The sequence below is a fragment of the Nicotiana attenuata genome, unplaced genomic scaffold, assembly GCF_001879085.1.
Source record: "Nicotiana attenuata strain UT unplaced genomic scaffold, NIATTr2, whole genome shotgun sequence".
NCBI lineage: Eukaryota > Viridiplantae > Streptophyta > Magnoliopsida > Solanales > Solanaceae > Nicotiana > Nicotiana attenuata.
Genome location: NW_017671484.1, coordinates 10,212 through 23,061, shown reverse-complemented (window position 1 = coordinate 23,061; position 12,850 = coordinate 10,212). Strand labels below are relative to the sequence as shown.

The 12,850-nt window shown below is 34.9% G+C and overlaps 2 protein-coding genes across 2 annotated transcripts; one reads left to right on the top strand and one right to left on the bottom strand.

Moving 5' to 3' along the window:
• Positions 1-804: 804 nt before the first annotated feature.
• On the bottom strand, positions 805-2,316 carry LOC109208572. Its single transcript, XM_019371703.1, has 3 exons — positions 2,167-2,316; positions 1,053-1,323; positions 805-905 (listed from the first exon to the last, which is right to left on the bottom strand). The coding sequence occupies exons 1-3, from the start codon at positions 2,314-2,316 to the stop codon at positions 805-807; spliced, it is 522 nt and encodes a 173-aa protein (XP_019227248.1).
• A 1,340-nt stretch (positions 2,317-3,656) lies between these two features.
• LOC109208569 lies at positions 3,657-12,102 on the top strand. The gene is made up of 7 exons (XM_019371699.1): positions 3,657-3,968; positions 4,755-5,217; positions 6,499-6,671; positions 7,152-7,256; positions 9,468-9,724; positions 11,198-11,418; positions 11,555-12,102. The coding sequence occupies exons 2-7, from the start codon at positions 4,864-4,866 to the stop codon at positions 11,927-11,929; spliced, it is 1,485 nt and encodes a 494-aa protein (XP_019227244.1). The 5' UTR covers positions 3,657-3,968; positions 4,755-4,863; the 3' UTR covers positions 11,930-12,102.
• Positions 12,103-12,850: the final 748 nt, after the last annotated feature.

The window sequence follows — 12,850 nt, the reverse complement described above, 5'->3', positions numbered from 1 at the left end:
GTTAATTTAGAAGTTAATGTGTTTTGAAGGGATGGAGAAGAGGTAGCAAAAGTGGTAACCGAAGGAGTAACTATCATATAAAAACTTATCATATTCTAAATGTTTAATCACATTTTAATGCCCTAAAATAGGACAACCAAAGGCTGAAATATGAGAAGAAAACAAATAGAAAATATGGCCTTCTGAAATTTCAAAGAAAGAAGATAAAAAGAGTTAACTCACTTGCATGAACTTCACTAATTGGGCAATTGTTTTAACTTCAGCAATGCCCTTCTCTAACTCATCCGAAACAGAGTAACTTTGTTGCGAGATGGCTTGAGTCAGCCTCTCAGAGTAACTATCCCGAACAGAAAGTAATCTATATTTATAAATGACAGTTAGAACTATACATGAAAAGATAGATATGAGTGTAGCTAAAGGATTAAAATATATTAAACCGTGTTTTAAACTCGTCAGATTGAGGAAAAGTAGGATTAATCCACAACTTTGATGCATTCCAAGTATTGCGCACAGAATATGAATCTGCAAAAACAAATTATGTGTAACATGTAATGAATAACTTTCACAAAGTAATGTCAAATTGAATAGTTACATTTTACCTTGAAATTTATGGGCTTTTATGAGCTGCATAACAATAATAACAGACTGGTTGCTAGAACTTAAAAGGTGAGGTATAACTTGATCAACAAATTCGCCCCAGAATGTAGCAGATAACTTGTTCCTCCTGTCAAATAGAAATAGTGTATAATTTTTAGCATATGTAATTATCAAATCTATCATTAGTCCATTGATGTCTGTTTATTCTTACTCATCATCTTCTAGTTCGATATCCATAAACTTCCTAGAAATTTCACCTTGTTTTTGCGTGTGTACCTCACTAAAATTGACAATTTCTCCGATCACATCTAAAAAAAAAAAAAAAGATGTTAAAATAAGTAGCATCAATCTATTGCCAAAAAAGATGTTAAAAAAATGTTAAAATAAGTAGCATCAATGTATTAGCACGAAACAGAAAAGATGTAAAAATAAATTAAGGTAAAACTTATTATTACCAAATAATTCACTCTCGTTAACATCAACTTTATTTATCAATTGATGATATGGTCGCAGCTCAAAGATATTCATTGGAAAAAGTGGATCAATTGTTTCAGCCACTGTTGTCCGTTGAGTAAACGTCAGCATCAATCTATATTTTGTGCTGTTGAACCTCTCCTTGTTTTGGCAAACGATAAAGTTCGCCATAAGATATAATCCAAGCTCATTAATTTGTGTTTTCAAAAGATGCAAAACTGACTTGCCAATAGAAGCATGTATACGATCACCCTACAAAGAAATTACATTAAATAACAGAGATTACAAATTTTTATATTAATAGTAATTTATATTAACTATAGTTATAAACAGTAGAGTTAAACAAATTAATCAGTTGTAGTAATAGAGAAAAAAATCCAGATTTGCAAGTGAAACTATTTTTGGTAATTCGAAAAACTTTTTTTAAACCCCTTGTGTCCCCTGTTTATATTTCTACAACTGTTTTGAGGACGAATACAAAACCGAGAAACAGAGAACAAAAGGAATTAGTTTCTACTTTTCATGAAATATTTGAACAAATGTGCTGCATAGCAAAGTTGAACAAATCTATACATATGCAGCTCATATGCAAGTCTGCTGCATAGTAGATCAGTAATTTAATTAGCAGGTTCTAATCCATATGGAGATGAGCATGGTAATGAGAAGGGAGGATCATTTGAAGAAGAAGGAATTAGCATGATGGATCTATTTTTTACTAAAAACTTTTTCTTTTTTGCAGGTGATGTATCTGTTTCTATGGCTTTTAATTTGATAGAATTTCAACTTAAAAAGCAGAACAAAAGTAATCAGGTGATCTCAGAATAATACTGTAAAGTATGTTTACTTTGAACTAAGGATGTTTACATTGGACGTTAATATGAATTGCACAATTACACGTACAGTTGGGCTGCTACCCAAAAATGTTTTTACAGATGTCCAGGTGGTTTAAATTAAAGCAATAATTTTTTTTTCCTACTATGCAACAAAACCAAATATTCATATAACAATTTCGAGGAGCAAAACAAATTATGTATAATCATATAACAATTCCGAAAAGCAAACCGAATTAGCAAGGTAATAACATATTTAAAATACCTTTTCATCTTGTAGAACCAATTCAATCGAGAATATAGTGCCTGGATTAAAACGATCCGGTACTTCCCACAAACGGACAACACGAACTTTCAACTTCCATTGCATCTTCGAAATTGTTATATCCTTGATGAAATCAATGTGAGTAGCCATCTTTTGCATAAGCCGTAAGTTTTCTTGAAATCTTGATAGAAGAAGGAACATTAGAATTGAAGTACGTGTAGTTGTGGAAGAAATATATATTTGCAGTTTTGAGCAGTATCTACCCAGTATACAAAATCGTGGGTTACACAGTTGAAGCTATCGTGCTTTTGCAGAGACAATTTAGGGTAAGTTGAAGGTAAAAAGTTTTTACCTAATATTGTGGAGTAAAAGGTTTTAACAAATAAAATGATTTAATAATTTAAAAAAATAAAAAATTCAGAAAGTTGAAGAGAAGTTTGAACGATTTAGAAGTGAACGGTTTTGAAGGCTACTCCTATTTTTGAGTAAGCCGTATCATTTTAACAAATAAAATGATTTAATAATTTAAAGAAATTAAAAATTCAGAAAGTTGAACATAAGTTTGAAAGGTTTAGAAGTGAACGGTTTTGAAGGCTACTCCTATTTTTTAGTAAGCCGTATCTTCTATCTACAATCCTAATAAAAATAAAATTGTACTTCCTAATTCTACTTCCTAATAATTTGGAGCAATGTCTTAAAGTGCCAGGTGTCATTTTAGGATTTTGCCACTTGGCTTCATGAGGGGCTTTTTTCTTCTGCTTTTAATTATAGATAGATATTGCTATTTGATTTGATTGTATCGTACCGTACTATATCAGATAAGTTTACTAAAATACCCTTAATTATTTTAAATATTAAGTTTATCAAGAATTTCGCATAAAGATAATTTAAGAAAATTCTTTTCTACTAAAATCAAATAGTATTAACTATGATAGAGAAACGAATGAAGACGTGTAGTTGGCAGAACAAAAGAACGAAGATAAATAAGTAACACTTTGCACACGTGAAAACAACCAATAGTATACACCTAATTGGAGATTAAAGTAATTAAAATTGGAGTTAAAATCAAAGTAGGAGAAAAACGAAACAAACAGAAGGCAAAACCTATTCTTACTACCTTTGGCGTTAGAGTTGGGAATAGTAAGCGGCAATAGAAAAAAGGAACGAAGACAAAGTAGGTTAAAGATTGAATTTGGAGTTAAAAGAAAGGTAAAGGGTAAAATATAATTTTAAAGTAGTAAGTTAGGCATAATTAGAAAGAAAAAATAGAAAACAATCCCACCTCACCAAATTTATTGTTTCGAAAAATAAGACTTCTCATTATTTCAGAATATTAAATTTAATAATATAATATAATCAATTTTAATTAAATAATTAAAATAAACACTATTTTGGAATAAAAATACAGTAGATATGGTGTCATAATGGTAAAAACGTACCCGCACTGAATCCCTCCAAACAAGCTGTAAAATTTGACACAAACTAATCGCAAACTCTCCAACCATAACGAGCTAATGAACTACACGTCGTTGGGACTCCGATCACGAAGTAACCTACCTTTCAGTCCCTTTATCCAATTGTCTTTTTATTAGTCCCAATTACTCCCAAAAACGACAGCAAAAGGCGAATCAAAATAGTCAAACACCAGAAAAAGCTCCTCGTTTTTTTTATTACTTTTTTTTTGTCTCCCCTATTTTATGAACTAAAAGGAAACTGAACGGAGAAGCGGAAAATTGATTTTCTTCTAAAAGATCGTCAAAATTGAGATCCAGAAATTGAAATTCTCTTCCTATGTCTTAAAGGTAATGATTCTGCATTGCGATCGAATCAGTTATACTCGATAATTTGTTCTGCTTCTAATCCCTGTGTCCAATGAAATGATTTTGATCTCTCATTTAACGAATTAATCTGTGACGTGAATATGATGTTTGGACATTGTCTTTGCCTTCATTTGATTTTGTACTATTAGATTGTAATTTATCAGAAAGTGGAGGGCCTCTTTAACCGTGAGCTGCTGGAAACTGGTTGCAGTAATAGTTGTGAATTTGTGATCATAACAGCTAGAAGTAGTATGAAATGAGCTCAAATATAGAGAGGATTCATATTTCATATGGTGGGCACGGTTACCCTGGTATAGTACTTGAGCTGTTGGGAGGTTGCAGGCACCTGGTGGAATAGTTGAGGCGCGCGCAAACTGGTCCAGACACCTACAAAATAAATAGTATAGAGAAAGGATTCATATAAGTGACCCCAACTAGTTTGGATTGAGGTTTGGTTGCTTTATCGGTTGATTGATTGGACATGAAGCACTAGCAAAATTTCCTTTACATTAACAGGATGGTCTATTTCCATAAAGTTTTATGAGCTGAGCAAAACTGTTGGAAAATCTTTAAACCAGAACTGTAGTGGTCTTTCTATTTTATGCACTTTTGATGCTTACCAAAAGTGAAGTTCACTATATTTATAACTTATAAGTTACTTGTTTGTAGGACATCAGCTGTTGTATTGGTGACCTTGGTATGGATTTAGAATTCTCACCACTGTGATATTCTTGGCTAACTTTGTCATCCATTTGTATTTCATTACAGGGCTGCATTGGATAACAGATGGGCTCTATTTCATAAGTTTAAGCAATGTTATTTTCCAATATTTAGCATTTGGGCCTCCAGCTGGTGTGCCATCTCTCATCAAGTGCTTATGGAAGACTCCTTCTATAATCACACTCCTGGGAGTGGGTCAAAGTCTGCGGTGACAGCTGCTGTCACTACTAAAAATGAATCTAAATGGCACTCCACTGCTTCTGGCTCAAAGTCTTTTGCAAATATAAGACAGATTGATCTGATAAAATATGGGAAGCAGAGAAGGGGGAGTGGCAATCAGTTAGTTTTCTTTCTGGTTAAAGTTGCTGCTTTGGAGACTGTGCGGAGGATCTCGCAGTCCAAATGTCCACTCGTATGGTCTGGCCTGCAAGCTTTGCAAGTTGTGTGCTACCCCCCACTTAAGTGGATGCAAAGGTGGAGTCCTTTTAGGGTTCTGGTTGACGGCATGCAGGTTTGTATGCAGTTAACCAATTCAGAAGAACTAATATTGTGTCTCGTGAACTCCTCTAGGTGCATTCGATCATTAATCACATGCATATTTTTCTGAAAAATATACTTTTGTCTATGCCTTAAGGACCAGCAGCTTTTGGAAAATGTTGTCTTGAACATCAATAGGTGCATTGATTTTGCATCACTTCAAAAGAAGTATATGATCCTATATACCTGATATAAGCGGCATGTCTAGTGCTGCTTTTCATTTGTGGGATTATACACGAAGTCAAGGAGAAAGAACCTAAGACAAAATAGAGTTATATGTATATATGGATTTATGCTGGTAAACATATTAATTTTGAATTATAATTAAAATCAACGATTATTCCTCTTATGAACGGGACTATTTTATAGATATTTGTTGGTCTATTGTATAGGTTTTATTTGCTGGAAAACAAGGATTAACCAAGGATAGATGTATTTTACGATGGAGTGTTAACTGTAGCATATTGCAGGTAGCAGTAGCCTTTATATGACGTAATACAGTAGCCAATTGGAATGCTAATTTAGCACTTAAAAAATGCCCTTTGAGGCCCTTTTATATTTTTAAGAATCAATTTTTCTATTTCCTTTATTCCTTAGAAAGTTCAATGTCACGAACAAGGGCTTCTTCCCTTGTTATTCAATCCATGAACCCATTGCATAGCAATCCTCTTCCATGTGAAGTTGAACTACAAACCCCACTTAATGCTTATATAATCAGAGCATGAGCATATGGCGTACCTGCATTTATTATGTAACAGCTTATCTGTAAGCAGAAGGAATATCTTTATGTAGCCTCACAGGCTTGTCTAAGTTTTCGTTTATTTTTATTTTTCCCTTTTTTAAAATAATATCAAGAGGAAGTCTTTATGCTCATGTGAAGCCTACAGAACACTTTTAGTTTTGCAGTTTGGCCCTGTGTAGCTCTCTACCTCGTCAAACCAATGACTACATCTATGTGTAGTTTCTTTCGCTATATGGTATCTGATTTAATTTATAGAAGAAAATATGCTACCTAATTAAAACAGAATAAATAGCATATCCTGAGATTAACTTGGTTTCTTATAGCTGTGCATGCATTGTAACTTAAAGAGTCTTGAGAATTTATATTGTCAATTTCATGTGTTTTGCGTCTGTGATTTTCTTGCTCAATTTGGGAATATGACTGTCATTGTTACATGCTCTAGAAGTATGCCTTTGAGATATCATGCATTGGATGTTGCACAATTACAGACTTACAGTACGTCTTTATGGTTAGATGCTATCGCGGCCACTGCTAGTGCTCTCTATCGCTACAGCTTTTTCTGATCATTCAGAATTCAATAATGATACCTCAGATAACACTCAAGTTTCCCCAGACACCAATGCTGTGCGTTCTGATTCAGAATCTCAGCTACAATTCTCGTCTGAGCAATCTATCCCAAGTGAAAGGTATAACCTTGATATACTGCTCTAAGTGTAATGAATTAATGAACAATTACCACCGGTTATGTCTCAATCTATATATGCAAAAGATATAATCAAACCTGCAGAAGGCTCTGGCCAATCCAGTAAACAAATGCTGAACTGTAATTGTAGCACGATAGAAATCATTGTGATAACTATTACATATATAGAGGCCATCTTTTTCTTGCTTTCTTATGTTGGAAATAGAAGGTAGCTCTCATATGTTAATGATATACTAGGTGTATTCATATAATGTGCTAGAACTTCATTCCAACATTAGGCTGTAACTTGAGATTTAGCATGTGATGTCTAAAATTACTTGCTTCCTCTTCAATTGCTTCTGGATTTATTTCTAAAACGGTAAACCATTGTTGGACTTATCCCTATACATCTAAGCCAACTCAGAGCAAGGTTTTGAGACTGAATTTGTGGTTGATGAGTTATACGACTTCCATGCTTTTGCAGGGTTGGCAATGAAGTTTCTCAAAGTCCGTCTTCCACAAGTTCTGCAAGCTGGTTGCATCTGCTTTACAAAGATCTGGAAAAGCAAGGAATTCGTTTGCCAGAGAGGTATCTTTTTGACAAACCAAAACTACAAGAGAACTTTTTTTTGAATATTGTGAGTTGGATGTGCAAGTACAAGAATTGTGCCACTCCGTAATTAGTCTTAAATTAATGTCGAGGCTACCAGTTTAACTGTAAAGATGTCTTAAGACATATCAGAAAATGGAGAGTTTCTGTTCAAGCTTCTCTAGATATTCGTTGAGCATGATTGTCTATACTGGTTCTAGTGATAAAGCATCAAAACCAAGAGTGACTACTTTGTCTCTCTTGATGTCCAACTCTATACTCCTTCTTTTTTTGTTTGCGAGTTAGATTTGCCTCAGATCAACTTTCATACAGACGATTGAACAGCTTTCTCTCCCTAGTGCATAGATCCTTCTGTAGCTCTCTCACTAGTGTGTAGATCTTTCTGCATGGTTTACGGTATACTGTTTCTGAAATATCTTTCTCTCACTGGACACAGTTCTTTTGCCGAGATATACTAGCCTACTTGAACCTGTGATCACATTGTTTGTTTTGTTGCCAAATGCATAGACATTGAAATGACACCTACCTCAAAATATTTTAACCTTCATGTTTGATAGCATTTCATTGGATAACCTGTTTGCTAAAAAGGTTGATCACTGATCAAACATGGATACAACACACATCTTGTCATTATCTATGTACTTTCACTGTACCTAGTATGTCATTATTGTCGTGATGTCATCACAGATGGGCACTTTTATGTTGAATAATCCCTGTGTCAAAGAAGTCAAGAATTGAAGAACATTTGGGAATCTCTTCTTTAACATCCTTATTAGAAAGCAGTGTTGTGAAGAGCGTGAAGCGAGGAAAAGTGACAAGCCCCTTTTCGCTTAAAGCGAGAAGCGAGAAGCGAAGCGCTCGCTTTTCTAAGTGAAGCGGAATTTAAAAAAAAATACATTAAAATAAATATTGCATAGACAATGAAGAAGAAGAAGAGGAGAATGACAATAAAATAAATGCTGCATAGACAACTAAAAATAAATGATATGAAAAAATGGCAGTAAGTATGCCAAAAAATGGCAAGTATAACTGGAATGAAAAATAGGCAGCATTTCGCTGCAATTTATCACTGAAACAGTGAAAGAAAATTAAGAAGGAGAAGAGGAGAACGAGAAAAAGAAGAACTGAAGGGGGAGAAAAAATTCGCCAGCATTTCGCTGCTATTTGGACACTGAAACAGTAAAGAAAAAGAAAAAGAAGAAGAAGATACTGCATAAACTTGGTGATCTTGAAGTTAAAAAAAGAGAGCTTTTTTAATTAATTAACGTTGGCAGCCCAGTTATAAAGAGAAGCGCTCACTTCTGTCGCTTTGTTCGCTTCCTCGCTTCTCACTTTTTCAGGGGAAGCGTATCTGGTTCCATCTTTCTTCCGTTAGTTAAGCCATCACTTTTGTGTACCTAATATGCTTCAGATCAGAGAAGCGCCAGATGCGTCGCTTCGCATCGCTTCTCGTTAAGCGAGTAAGCGGTCGCTTTTAACAACACTGTTAGAAAGGGTTCTAAAATTGTGCCGTAGTAGAAAATTCTGCTGCCACCAATTCTTACTCGTACATACTCTGGATCATAGTTTTTATGGCCTCCACTAAGTTCAAGAAAAGATACATTGGATCTGGACAGGCATTAACTTCTTTGCTTTGGAATATTAGTTTCAGCCTGTGTCGCCCAAACATGTTTTGTTTCTGCAGCTGTAGCCGCTCACATCTTTTTGACAGTTCATAGTGCAGAAAATGCTTTGCGATCACTGCTTTCGTCCATTCAGCTTGATCCCAAATGCCAACCACCATGACATAGAGTTTAAACTTCGTATCTTTTTCTGATTAAAATCAAATAAAGGTAGAAATTTGATGTAGTTGTGTAGACAACGAATCCCGATGGCAGTTTAACTTTTGTTTTACTCCCGCAAGGTACTTGAATTGTTGCGAAGAACAGTTATTGACTACTGTTCTATCATGATTTTGTTTCATTCTGCAGTTTTACTTGTCGTCTTCTTTGTCCTCATATTATATGAGCTTTTATTTCTTATTCCCTTCATTTGTCAGGTTGATCCAAAAGCTCCTGATGCTTTTGTTTCATTCAAAAACTTCTCTAGCGGTGCATATACATGCCACTAGAAATTTGCCGCACATAGATATGTTTCAAATTTATTGGTTTCTCTTCTTGCAGTGAACATGACACAATAGTATTTATGCAGAATTGATGAAGAGGAACTCCACCGATATTTTACGGCTGCAGATGGAGATTTTACTCGCTTACTTTCTTCAGTGAAGAAGACAATTCGCTGGAGGGAGACTTACAGAATTCTTTCCAGACAAGAACTAGAAGTGTGGTCAAATATGGTCTTTTGGCATGGATTTGATATGCAGCATCGGCCATGCCTCATTGTCCGTCTTGGCTTAGCATGCATCAGCGTGCCATCTCGTGACAGACCTTGTTTCGCTCAAGCAGTTGGTATGCTCTTCCACTAGTACAGTTAGTATCTGACTAAGATTTTAATGGTTCCCTCTTTTACTTTAGTAAGATGTGTAACTTTTTGATGTTTCCATTCTGATTTCCCTTTATTTAACCTAAGAATAGGAAAATGTCACTTTGTTTTCAGCAGTTGAATAACTTTGATGTTCCTCTGTCAGCTGTTTATGTTTGTTGAATATACACATTTCTTTTGCTTCAGTTGGAAACAAAACAATTTAACCTCCGTTATACTATCCGGTCAAATTTACCCTACCGTTATGCTATCCGGCCACTCCTACCATCAGCAAACTTTTAGAAATTACCCCTTGATCTGTTAGGCAATCCAAAATCTCCCAATTTCCTTTTATTTAAATCACTTGCTATTCTTCTTGCTCCACTATTTTCAGAAATTACTATTGATGTGAATGCTAAAGGTACTAGACTATACAAATTATTTATGGATATTTTTAATTACCATTGCACCCACTTCACTTCTTGTGATAATGAGTTTGAAATTGGTTCAAAATTTTATTTATTTTTCAACCATATACATACCGTAGAATTCAGTGGGTCTATTTATTGTGTATTATAAGCAACTGCGCATCATGTATATACATGTATATTCGAATATATTTTGTTATTGTCTGGTCTGTATAGAGTTCGATCAACTTACTTAAGAGTGCACAATGCGTAGGCATTTAATTAAAGAAAAGTTGAATTCGACAATGTAAAGTATCCAAAGAACTTCAACTTCTATATTACTAATACTTGCAGATTCTTCAGACCTTTGGTGCAACGAATTCATTAAAGCTGGGGTATTGTAAATACTTTTGGAATTTAGAAAAGCTACATAATTTAGATTCTTCAATTTACTATACTTTGTTTGCTAACCGTTCTATTATTTTAATATTTCTTTCTCTTATTTTTTTCCAATTAAGAAAGCATGTAAATGCCAACTATCTCGAAAATAGTGAATCAACAAGAAGAATAAGTTACTTAATTAAAATGATCTGGGAGATTTTGGATCGCCTGACGGACTGAGGGGTAATTTTTAAAAGTTTGCTAATGGTAGGGGTAAATTTGGTTAAATAATATAACGGTAGGGGTAAATATGGCTGAATAGTATAACGGAGGTTAGATGTAGACAATATTCGAAACTAGAGGGGTAAAGTTGGACCTTTTCCCTTTTATCTATTACTGCTCAAGACTGGGGTAGCAGTACTTAGCATGTGTTTGTCAAAATAATAAGTTCCATTGTAAGAACTTAAACCAAGAAGTTCATGACGGTAATCTTCTGCTATAAATAAATCATGACAAAATCAGGAAAGGAGTTACCCCTTTCAGCTTTTAATCAATCAACTTAAAATGTTGGCTCCTCTACTCAGCTAGTTCATAGTTAAACTGATTTAAGGTCTTGTCAAAAATTTCTCTAAATAGGCAAATTATTAACCAATGGATATTTTCTTTGTGAAGTATCTCAGGTGGAGCATGGGGTTCTTCATTTGGTGGACCCTCAAAATTCTCAAATTACTGTTTTGGTAGACTGTGAAGGACTATCTCCATTGAGACTTCCCATGCAAATGCTGAGATCCTGTTCTACTCTTTTGCAAGATCACTTCCCCAACCGTTTAGGATGCTTATTCATTATACGCCTTCCACCTATTGTTCGAGTTGTGGCACAAACCTTTGTGCAAGTAAGCTTTACACTCTAATTATTATTTTGTTCACTTTCCTGCTTCACTATTGAAACTCGGGCCTACTTGATCTGCATAGATGATAGAACTCCTTTTCTGGAAACTCTAATGTAACTATTCTTGCGCAAACAAACAGGTTTTCAAACCGGTCACTCGGCAAAAACTGAAATTTGAAGGAGAAATGTACCAAAAGGTTCTTTCCGAGTGTTTGCAAACACTCCCGTCTGATCTTGGTGGGCAGTGCACATGCTCAGGATGTGGTAGCTTTAGCGTTAGCGAGATGCGTAAGACTCGCATTTATGAACATCAAGGAATGGTGACAACAGAATCTATTAACGATACTCTGGATTTAACATCACCTAATTCAGGTGAACGGACTGAAATTCCGTCGAATTACACCTGTGACCAGGTCTTAAGAAAGGCTGTGCTAGGTGTCCTTTTATTCTGGGTTTTTGTTGCTTTAATTGCTGGAGTATATGATCCAGAAAGTCGTCCCATTTTACCTCCTTGAGCTATATTACAATTTTGTACTTGTCATTGCACATCTATTCTTCTTGAAAATAGTCTGTAACTAGTATTGGCCACAGTTTGTGGCAATTACCTGTCAACATATCTAGTAGAGTTGTGTACTGGAATGGGATGTTGGTTCTGTGAGCACGTGATTTTTGCCACGCTTAAATTACTCCTACAAAATTCCTTAAAATTAGGATTTTTCTTTATTCTTTGAATTTTTAGGAATTAATTGCATGATTTTGTGTCTTGTTTGCATTTTTTGTGTGCATTTTTAGTTGCCATAATTCATAAAAAAGGTACAAAAGTAGTGCATTTGCATTTAGAATTCGATTTTATATTTTTAGGTTTACTAGTTAATTAACATTACAGAAAATGGAAGAAAATACCAAAAATAGTCCATTTTTACTTTTTTACTTTAATTTTGATTTTTCTTTAGTTTTCTCTTAACTTTAGGATTTAGTAATTTTTTGAAATTTTAATTAGTTTAATTTAGAGTTAAATCAGGTCTTTTAATTAATTTTGTATTTTCTACAAAAAAAATCAAAAAAAAAATGAATGAAAAAATAAAGAGAAAATTAAAAGAAAATAGGAGTCTTAATAAAGACCCAGGTTTTGGGCCATTCCTTTTTATTACATCAGCAGCTCAAACGAACAAAACCCGTCTCAAACCCAAGCCCCAAACACCCCAACCCGATCCAAACCCATTTCCCACCTAAATGACGTCGTTTTGGTGGATTTAATCAGGACCGTCGAGGTTGCTTGATCGGACGGTCCTGAAGCCTACCTCATTAAGTATTTAAGTGTCCAAACGTTACCCCCCCCCCCAGACCCCCTACCCTTCGTCTCTCTCACACCCTAACATAGAGACTCTGACGTCGCCGTCCGTCGCCGGCCGGAAATCGCCACCGCCGGCGGCTGG